The sequence below is a fragment of the Myripristis murdjan genome, chromosome 3 (genome assembly GCF_902150065.1).
Source record: "Myripristis murdjan chromosome 3, fMyrMur1.1, whole genome shotgun sequence".
NCBI lineage: Eukaryota > Metazoa > Chordata > Actinopteri > Holocentriformes > Holocentridae > Myripristis > Myripristis murdjan.
Window position 1 is genome coordinate 10,559,262 of NC_043982.1, and position 11,241 is coordinate 10,570,502.

The 11,241-nt window shown below is 40.3% G+C and overlaps 1 protein-coding gene across 3 annotated transcripts in view; it reads right to left on the bottom strand.

The window, feature by feature from the left end:
* Window positions 1–9,761, bottom strand: part of cdkl5 (cyclin dependent kinase like 5) — a 50,463-nt gene extending 40,702 nt beyond the window's left edge. For all 3 annotated transcript variants that reach the window (XM_030048609.1, XM_030048608.1, XM_030048610.1), the window contains exons 1-3: window positions 9,669–9,761; window positions 7,084–7,499; window positions 2,052–2,086 (exon numbers count right to left, since the gene is read on the bottom strand). In XM_030048609.1, the coding sequence (XP_029904469.1) occupies window positions 2,052–2,086; window positions 7,084–7,120 (72 nt within the window). In that variant the 5' untranslated portion in view covers window positions 7,121–7,499; window positions 9,669–9,761. The remainder of the gene's footprint in view (window positions 1–2,051; window positions 2,087–7,083; window positions 7,500–9,668) is intronic.
* Window positions 9,762–11,241: the final 1,480 nt, after the last annotated feature.

Sequence of the window (11,241 nt, forward strand, 5' to 3'; positions counted from 1 at the left end):
CAATAATAGACAAAACAAACAAACAAAAAAAAAAAACAAATAAATACATGTAGAAATACATGTATATTTACATGTATACATGTATATTTACACAAATTTGAGAATTTTGGTCTTAACAATTCTAATTCATATTCATTCATCTAATATTCATGAATATAGTCAAAATAAGATGCAATTTAAGATTAAATAATTTAGGTATTAAATAAGTATTTTTAAAATATTGCTTTTTCATCATTTCTGCTTTATTAGACAGGGCAGAGTCTGGGCTGCAATCGAACCTGGGACGCTGCAACAATGACCACACCTTGTGTATGTGGTACGCATGCTTTAAAAACCTAACCTCTTTTGTTATGACAAAAGCTCACAAAAAAAAAAAATACAGATTTCGTGCATGTAGTCACTTAGCTCCTTTACAGCGAGATAAACACACGGTTAGGAAGACAGGGGCTTGAGCGTAATGAGCTGTCACGTGTCTGTGGCCGGCACTACTTGTTGACTCATCGGCAGCACACGCACTTAAAAGTTTAAAGGCCACATTAGACACCAGTCACTTGAACAATATCAAGATTCAAGCACATATGACATCAATAAACCACGCTGGCCTAGGGGGAAGTTCAGTAACTAAATTTAACACACAAGCAACAAAGAAACCAGCCGCCTATCCTTTTATTTTCTGTGACAAGCCAGTTAGTTAACATGGATAATGGCTGACAGAAACATTTGTCTGCAGCTTTTGTGTATACTTAACGAATGAACAAATGTATATAAATGTTAAAAAATATATAGTATCCCTTTTGCTCTGAAGAACCATGGTTTCTTTTGGCTCTCCTTTCAAGGCTACAGGGTCTCAGCTAACATTAGCTTCGTACATGATGTCCACTATGGTCACAGCTAGCTTCCCGAGGACATTTATTCATTTTGAGCCGAGTTACACTTCTTACTTACCCCTGAATCCTCTTTGCTAAAACTGCTTTTCCCTCTCTGACGGATGTCTCGCTGGTTCCTTTTTGCTAACTGGTTTTTATACCGTGTTCCCGCCATTATGGACATCGGACACTACAACTTGTCATGACAATTTGAGAGCTAACGACTCCAACCGACAGGCTAACAGCAGACGCTAGTAGCCCGCTGTATCTATGAACTGAATAAATGTGTATAAAATGTAGAGAAATTCCTAAAGACTGTGTTATTACTGGTGAGGCTTACATGAAGGACTCCATGCTTGACAAAATCCTCCGTGTTGCTGTGGCAAAGTGGGAGCATTTTTATGGCTACAACGATTAACCTGATAATGTTCACCTGTTCCCTCCATATTTAAACGCCGAACAATGCTAACTCTCTCTTTTAGCTTCACCGGAACACTTTTGGTAAGCCATTTTACTCTTATTTAGTTGTTTCTATTATGCTAATATTTTCGGTAATATTAGAAGTTTATTTGATAGAATCTTTAATCATCATTTCAAGAGTAATTTCACTGAGTTATTATAAATGCGTTTGTTTTGTTTAAGTTTATATCCTCTTAAACGTGTCTTTCCTCCAGATAAAGACTCTAACTCAGCTACCACCATGTGCATCTGCTCTTCTGCTTTTGTGTTATTCAACCAATTTCTGCGACGTTATTGGGACAATTAACCATCATTCACTGGACCTATATTTTACTATTACTGAGGCACTATTTGTGTTGCTGTTGCCAGTCAGTTTAAATGAATGGCAGTGAGGAATCTATGTAGTTACAATCTGAACTTCAACTGTGTCTCCAAGTGGCTGTTGTTAACAAATCACTTTGCCATCAGAGCTTTTTATAACATATCAACTACACACTGGTGTGCATGTTAGGGAGGTAACTATTTAAAATCCTAATTAATTTTATTTATTTAATTCTGTCCCGCGTTGCTTCAGTTTCTATTTACTTGTTTGTTTCCTCCTTGACTCAATTTCTCCTCTCCACGAATGTAAACCTGTGTATCCATACCACAATATTGCAAGCCATCAGCACAGTTCTAGTAAATTAATTAAAACAATGGCAATAGAAAGAGGAAATGTTTGCTTACCTTATGCCTGCACTTAAGCACCACTCCATAAGCTCCTGAACCCAGACGGAGAAAGAGATAAATGAAAGTAAGAGATAAATGAAGACATTAGAGGTGAAGTCTCAACATTGACAGCATGTTTTGTCCCTCTGAAGTAAAAGACATGAGTTACCAGTGCAGAAGCTAAAAACCACACTATTATGGATACACATATGACCAACTATACACACATATCTATCTGTTGGAATGCATGGGTGGAAGAAAAAATATGTTCATCCCAATTAAGTACTACCAATGAGGTGCTCTTATTGTTTCCAAAAATGCTGACGGATGTAGCACTTGAATGAACCATTTTGCTTCCTGTCACACACACACACACACACACACACACACACACACACACACACACACACACACACACACATATATATATATATATATATATATATATATATATACAGTACAGGCCAAAGGTTTGGACACACCTTCTCATTCAATGCGTTTTCTTTATTTTCATGACTATTTACATTGTAGATTCTCACAGAAGGAATCAAAACTATGAATGAACACGTGGAGTTATGTGCTTAACAAAAAAAGGTGAAATAACTGAAAACATGTTTTATATTCTAGTTTCTTCAAAATAGCCACCCTTTGCTCTGATTACTGCTTTGCACACTCTTGGCATTCTCTCGATGAGCTTCAAGAGGTAGTCACCTGAAATGGTTTTCACTTCACAGGTGTGCCTTATCAGGGTTAATTAGTGGAATTTCTTGCTTTATCAATGGGGTTGGGACCATCAGTTGTGTTGTGCAGAAGTCAGGTTACTACACAGCCGACAGCCCTATTGGACAACTGTTAAAATTCATATTATGGCAAGAACCAATCAGCTAACTAAAGAAAAACGAGTGGCCATCATTAGTGAATTCCAGCGTGGAACTGTCATAGGATGCCACCTGTGCAACAAATCCAGTCGTGAAATTTCCTCGCTCCTAAATATTCCACAGTCAACTGTCAGCTCTATTATAACAAAATGGAAGCGTTTGGGAACAACAGCAACTCAGCCACGAAGTGGTAGGCCACGTAAAGTGATGGAGAGGGGTCAGCGGATGCTGAAGCGCATAGTGCAAAGAGGTCGCCGACTTTCTGCACAGTCAATTGCTACAGAGCTACAAACTTCATGTGACCTTCAGATTAGCCCAAGTATAGTACGCAGAGAGCTTCATGGAATGGGTTTCCATGGCCGAGCAGCTGCAGCCAAGCCACACATCACCAAGTGCAATGCAAAGCGTCGGATGCAATGGTGTAAAGCACGCCGCCACTGGCCTCTAGAGCAGTGGAGACGCGTTCTCTGGAGTGATGAATCACGCTTTTCCATCTGGCAATCTGATGGACGAGTCTGGGTTTGGAGGTTGCCAGGAGAACGGTACATTTCAGACTGCATTGTGCCGACTGTGAAATTTGGTGGAGGAGGAATTATGGTGTGGGGTTGTTTTTCAGGAGCTGGGCTTGGCCCCTTAGTTCCAGTGAAAGGAACTTTGAATGCTTCAGGATACCAAAACATTTTGGACAATTCCATGCTCCCAACCTTGTGGGAACAGTTTGGAGCGGGCCCCTTCCTCTTCCAACATGACTGTGCACCAGTGCACAAAGCAAGGTCCATAAAGACATGGATGACAGAGTCTGGTGTGGATGAACTTGACTGGCCTGCACAGAGTCCTGACCTGAACCCGATAGAACACCTTTGGGATGAATTAGAGCGGAGACTGAGAGCCAGGCCTTCTCGACCAACATCAGTGTGTGACCTCACCAATGCGCTTTTGGAAGAATGGTCAAAAATTCCTATAAACACTCTCCTCAACCTTGTGGACAGTCTTCCCAGAAGAGTTGAAGCTGTAATAGCTGCAAAAGGTGGACCGACATCATATTGAACTCTATGGGTTAGGAATGGGATGGCACTTCAGTTCATAGTATGAGTAAAGGCAGGTGAGCGAATACTTTTGGTAATATAGTGTATATATATATATATATGGACAGATATAAAGCGTCCCCGTAGATCCCATACCGAGCTCCACATGTTCTAAGTTCCTCATTCATATTTGAATTAATTACATGAATTTAAAGAAAATCATTCATTTCAATTTGCTTGTATTTTTACATAATTAAGTTTATTTCCTGGAAAACGTTGTATCTTTAATAGTTAGTTGAGTACCAGTAGGGCATAAATAATGGCACACATGAGAGGACCTCATCAGCTTGAACAGTCGGAAATTTTTTGCGTTTGCCACTGGAAATTTGCAAACAAATTGTGGTAAACTTTGGCAAGTTCAGTGATGACTGAGTTTGTGAGCTGTGACATATATCGCCTCGACACGTGAACAACTTGAGAGCAATGCACCAGGTCAATGGTAAATAATATCGGTAACACTTTACAATAAGAGTACAACAATTAACGTTAGTTAATGTTAGTTAATGCTGTAATGGTTAATTAACTGTTAGTTAATGATTATTATGGCATTTACTAATGTTAATAATATCTACAATAACCCTTAAATAACATATAAATTAATACATTAGCATGAACAGCATTAGTACATGATTCTTAGACACATTGGTTAACGGTTAACTGTTACTTAATGTTTATTACCTGTTACTTAATGTTTATTACGGCATTAACTAACGTTAATTGTTGTATTCTTATTGTAAAGTGTTACCATAATATCCATATCTGCTTTTTTTCGATCATAATACATGTCGGCCTAAATCACTCTAAAGGTAACTGGTCCTATGATCAATAAGAAAGCAACAGTGACCTAAATAATTTAATGGAATTCACTGTTTGCATCTTTTGGTTGACAATGTCATCGGTCCCAGAGGACATATGATTACAACCCAAACATAAACGCGTAGTAAATATCAGTTGGTCATGTGATGTTTTTCCGACTTTTTTCCGACTTCACATGTTGATGAAGATCACCTACACATGCTGCATAAAACATAAAATTCAACAAAATAATGCCATCATATATTTTATTTAACAATCTCACTCTTTTGCGGCTCCTATCAAAGAGGCTAAAACCAGAGACGGGAAGCAAAATGGTTCATTCAAGTACTACATCCGTCAGAATTTTTGGAAACAATAAGAGCACCTCAGTACACATGGTGTCTGAATGTTCAAATTAGTACACATTTTGGTGCAAAACTGTCCTCTGTGTCATGTATGAAAGGGATGAATTTTCTTGTCATAATAACAATACATGATACTGCATATATCTAAAATTTTGAGCTTATTGAATTTATAGAAAGTAACTGTATTATGCCAACAGTATGAATAGCTTTGTACATGAGGTCCACTATAGGCAGCAGCTAAATTGTTCCTCTTTGCTAAAACTGCTTTTCTCTCTCTCTCTCTCTCTCTCTCTCTCTCTCTCTCTCTCTCATGGAAATCTCATTGGCTCACACCATGAATGATGCCTCCCCGTTATGTCCCACGCTAATATCCTCTTTCAACAGGAAATGCATCAAATAAAGGAGGAAAGATGCCCTCAAAATACCATTTTATTCGAACTTGAAGATGTCAAGGCTTCAGCTATAAAACCGTTTCCAATCAACCACAGTTGCACTGGTTGAGTTTAATATTTTAAAATTTCTGTTTTGATCCTTCCAGACTGCTTTAAATGCTTCCCACCAAAATCATGTTCATGCATGTGAAGAGGAGCAGAGGGCTGGGAATATCTGCCATTCAGTCTCCACAATCAGTTACCACTCCCAGTTACAGCACCTGTTTCAGTGTTTTTGATTCAAATTCAGCTGCCGAATGACTTATACAAGAGCAAAATCTACATGAAAACCACCAAGCTGTGTTGTTTTCAATGGGATTTGAAATTAAGCCACAAACACGTGAAAAAAAGTGATGCTCCAGTGGCTTTCAAACTTCTCAAATCTTACTGTAGTTCTGACTGTGTGTCTCCAACTTTTGATTAATGAACAATGACAAGCATTGATGTAGATCACACTTAGTGTGAATTATCATCAGTAGAATAAACACTCAGTTTCTCTGACTGTCTTCTTACATTAAAATGAAGCCGAGGCTGCATGTCACTTCAACTGGCTGGAATCAGCTACAAATGATGTTTGTCTGACTGGAAAAAAATGGCTGGGTTGAAAATGGGTCAGTGGCCTGCATTTGGAGGACTTCGACATCATTTTTAGCTAGGCTTTAAGTTTCATCTTCATTTATTTCATTTTGTGACCAGCCATCAAAGAGAAAAGGCTGACTTGCCTTTTGCTGTTTAGTGGTGCACACCCACCCATCCCGACACATCTATCAATACACACACACACACACACACACACACACACAAACATATGCAATTTGAGATGCTGGGAAAACTGATGAAAGGTACTGGGCTGAAGGACACAGCAACAGGGTTTAACCTTCATTAAACTCCTGTGGTGAAGGGACTGTCCAGAAGAACATTTTGCACCTTAGGATCAACTAACATGTGAGTACTATGAGTTGGATTTGGATTACTAAAAGAGGCTTGGATTGCTAGAATAGTCATGAGTGGCTAAAAAAGTTGAAAAACTTGCCACCCCGTTGTTAGCCACAAAAGTTTGTAGCTGTCATGTACAGTGCAGAGAGCTATTTCTGAAAACCCATAACCTTCTATTGTTCCTGAACTGCCTGACACAATACAGCCCAGAGAATTAGATTCAAACACATCAAAGATTTGAGAAGTGCATGCATAGTACATCACAGCTGTCTGGTGAAAACCTTGCCAGGCCAAAATGCCCATCTTTCTGGGCAAAAGCCATGTTTTCAGCTGACCACCATGTATGCTTGATCTTCCAACAGGTTTTGATAAGGTTTCATCAGACCAAAGCCTGCACAAGAATATGAAATCCTTCAACTGAAGTTAAAACATGAGATTCACCAAGGCTCAAGTGTCAGGTTTTCGCAAGACAGCAGCAATACATCTGGTAGGTATTGTCCTCCTCACATTCCAAAACATGCAGTTAAAAAAAAAAAAAAATGCTGTGTAAAGCCACCCACCTTCTCCCACAATGCCAAGGACTTCAAACTTATTCATCACATTACCGAGGGGGAGGCACTCTTCCAGCAGGTGAAATTAGCTGCTTGGACCAGGCAGGAAGCAAGGCTTAGACAGGAGATCCCTGCTTTGACCGATGGTTGACAAAGTGAAGTGTAGAGTCCAGGAGAGGTCTGGCAGGCATCTGACTGCACCCCATCTTCATTCCTCTTCTACTTTCTTTCTCACGCTACCACTTTGTCAGTTTTACCTTTCTACACATCTGCTTCTTTCTTCTTTTTGTTATACTTTTGACCCAGTTTTCTGCTCTCTGTTCAGTGCCCCCCCAACTCCTTTCTCCACCTTACTCCTTTGTTCTTACACTGTTTCTTGTTGCTGTCCTTCTCACACTCCTATCCAAACCTCCACAGAGTCATACCTGCAAGACCAGAGACAAAACAGAGATGCAAAACGTTAAAGTAATAAATGCCGAGGGAGGGAGGGTCACTCAAAGGTCCCACTTCCCATCATTCCTTGCATAGGCAGCAGCGTGCTGATGGTGTTCCTGGCACAGATGGCAGCTAACTAGGACATGGTAATGTACAGTAAGTCAACATTTCCTTCAGGACAGCTTTAAATCATACATGGCTTAAGCATGACTTCCATGCGCTATCTATTTTTAATATATAATGACTGGCCACATTATCAATTCATTTCTGCTGTGTACGTATCCAAATTTAATATCTAAACAATTGTGTTTTGTACTGCTGTTGATTTGTGTCCACTGTATAATTAATCATAACTGAGCCATTAAAATATTTTGGGCTAATTGATAACAAATGCTTGTCACAGTCACCGGTTCTTCCTGTTGGCTAAAAAGGAATCCATATTTTGATTAAAGGTTCCTTTCCTTGTTTTCCAGTGTCTGAGAACACATTCCTTTCCTCCACATTCATTCAACATTTGCAAATGCTTAAAGCTGAATCATGCTGTCCTGAAAAGAAAAAAAATGACTCAGAATGATCATTTGCAAAAGGCTTAGATCTCGCCGTGTCATGTGACCAACATTATCAGAGCCTCTTTGTACAGTAAATGCGGCTGGAGCGGAGCCATCAAAGCAAAACAGTGCAGTTTCTAATGGTGTTCTTAATGGTGATCCAACTTTCCCTGTGTAACACTTGATTTCTCTACTTTTAAAATACTTTTTTGTACTTTTCAGAGGTTTTTACACAGAACAGTTTTATTGTTGATTTGGCTCATGTGCTTGTGTGGGTGTTTTCCTATGCAGCTTACACTCCACAGGACCACAGCCTACAAGTCTTTACAGGGGAAGTGATCTGGTGGATGCCAGGACCATAGCTAGTCATTTGAGGATATGCTGCTGCTTTTGGGAAGGGATTAGATTCCTTTTTTGACCAATATATCGTCTCTAAATAAATGCAAATAGACAGCCTAAATAAAGATCTGCTTGGGCACAGCATATACATTCAGTTAAAGATGTTCTAATAATAATAATAATAATAATAATAATAATAATAATAATAAAGTTATGACACAAATTACAGATTTGTTGAATCATATTGTGGAACAGAAGTTAGCATTAATGCCTGCATTGGCAGCATTTAACTAGTTTAATCTAAATTGGGTTAGAGAATATGTGATCAATGAAAGGACATGGATAGGCTAATGGCAGTACACCAGATTCAACACTGAATCATCACAGATATGGATTAAGGATTTCACCAATGTTCTTTTGACTAAAGCAAAGCCAAAAGAGCTTTACACTGATGAGGAATGCATGCAATATTTATGCTGTAGCCTATCTATCATGTCAGAACAGGACACGAATTCGTTTTACTGATAAGCTATTGTTTCTCCTTGCAGCCATTAGTCAGACGGCTATAGGAAATAAGGTGGGAATGAAATGACATATTGACAGAATGGACAGAAGCATGACAAACGTCTCTGGTTGCCTGCACGCCTAATCATGAGAGACAGAATGACTTTTGGTGCGTCTTCACACTGGGAGAATGTGAATTCATTTAATGACATATGTGCATGTCTTGAAGCCTGGTTACCATGCGTGCGCGCGCGTGAGAGAGAGAGAGAGAGAGAGAGAGAGAGAGAGAGAGAGAGAGAGAGAGAGAGAGAGAGCAGCAATGATGCGCCCTGCACCGAAACTGCGTCTCTCATCGCTGCGTTGCGGAGCGCACCACCATTCTGCCGCTGTCCACGCGTTTCTCAGCCTACACAGTAACCAGTGCATGTATTATAACGTAGTACACGGGCCACGTTCACGACAGCGTTGCACAACAAGCTCCACAAATAGCGTTAGCCCATAAAAATGCCTGTAGAATGATTTTCACGCAGGCAAAAAAGGGGAACCATCGCAGCCCATCCACCATGCAATGAATGAGCCCCTTTTACCTGCCGATGTAATGTGCCGCCTACTAGGTGAGAAACCTGAATCTGTAAAGCACGGAACATCATCATGCCCGTGGAAAATGATGATGTGGGAGACGGAGAAATATCATGTGCAGCAATAAAGCCAGCGTAGGGGAAAAAAGGCTGGGGTCTGCGTCGTGACACGATCAAATATCCTACTCACTCATTTCTTGATGTAAATGAAACCGAATCTGCAGGCATACGCCGATGGCGAGGTATCCGTGTGCCATCAACAGTTCTTCAGAGGCTCCGTGTTCATAGCCTCAGCATCAGCTGGTTATAGCAGCAAAAGCGTCATTTCTTTGAGTGACGTCCCTTTTGGCCAATAGGATCGAAGACGTCCTTCTGTCAGCCAATCGCCTCGCAGTAAATCGAGACTGGTCCAGGAGGCGGATCACTCTGTGCGTTCCAGCAGTGCCTTTATGTAGTAGGCTATGCTCTTTGAGAAGATGAAATGCGAACAAGTTTGCTATGCAAATGGGCTCCTGTGTATAATTATAGTTAGGCCTCCGTGGTTTGACACATTTGCGGTACCCACTGCAAATAAATACTCAGTTCATAAAATGTTAGACCTGTCCTTATTTTGAGCTGCATCCCTTTTTGCTCAATGTTAGCTGGATCACTAAAATCCTGCTCTAGCTAGCTTCCATTCTTCCACTCCCTCATTACTGAATAGAATTAAATTGAAAAACAGAAATGGTGATGAATCAACCCCTTTCACCTGGATTCACGCGGTCCACCTGTTTTATAAAACGATAGCTGTGCTAAAGCTAAGTCAATGTTGAGGAAAACTACATCCACCTGAGGAGGCCAAAGCTCCGCCTCTGTGTGGAACAGGTTCACTGTCAGGTAACCCACGGAGGTGAACTGGACCGACCGACACACACCAAGGGCAGGTCTCAATGATGGTACATCTTTTTTTTTTTTTTTTTTTTTGAATAATATTGAAAAATTATGAAAACACACACGCACAAATAAATAAATAAATAAATAAATATCACTTTTTCATGACTTAGCTACTTTATTGTCAGTCAGCCAGATTGACATTATTTTACATTTAACTCTGAAACTCTAACTAGTCGGTGATAACTATCGATAGTTTATACAGAAGCTTAGTTATTATGCAACAGTTGGTGTCAACGGCAGCTGTTGCCAAAAAAGGGAGAGATTTCTCGCTCAGATTTGTTACCACATTTGTTGCTTTAGTCTACATAAAATGAGAGAGGAAGTGAAAAGAAATCTGTCTTTGGTTCGACTTGAGCCCAGGTGTGAACGCCACAATTTACCAGTGTAAACAGGTTCACACCAGGCCCACATTTCCACACATATTCTACTCAAGATATTCTTTTAAAAATATATCTCATTTTGAATCTGCGGTTATTCCTGGGAGGGTTTGCCGAGCATGCATGCTTTTTTCCATGTTGCCCCTTTCCCCGCCTGAGAGCACAGGACTATTTACTGTTAACCTTTTATATAATCTTAACACTCAATCAATCAATAATGGCTCAATATAGCGGAGAGGCAGAACCATGCTGGCGCACAGGTTCACCTTATTCCTGTCCATCCATTCATCTCTCTTCATTATGCGCCCCCCCTCTCCCTCACACACACACACACACACACACGCACGCACGCACGCACGCACGCACGCGCACACACACACACACACACACACACACACACACACACACACACACACACACACACACACACTTGCACTACCCAATGCAAGGTGC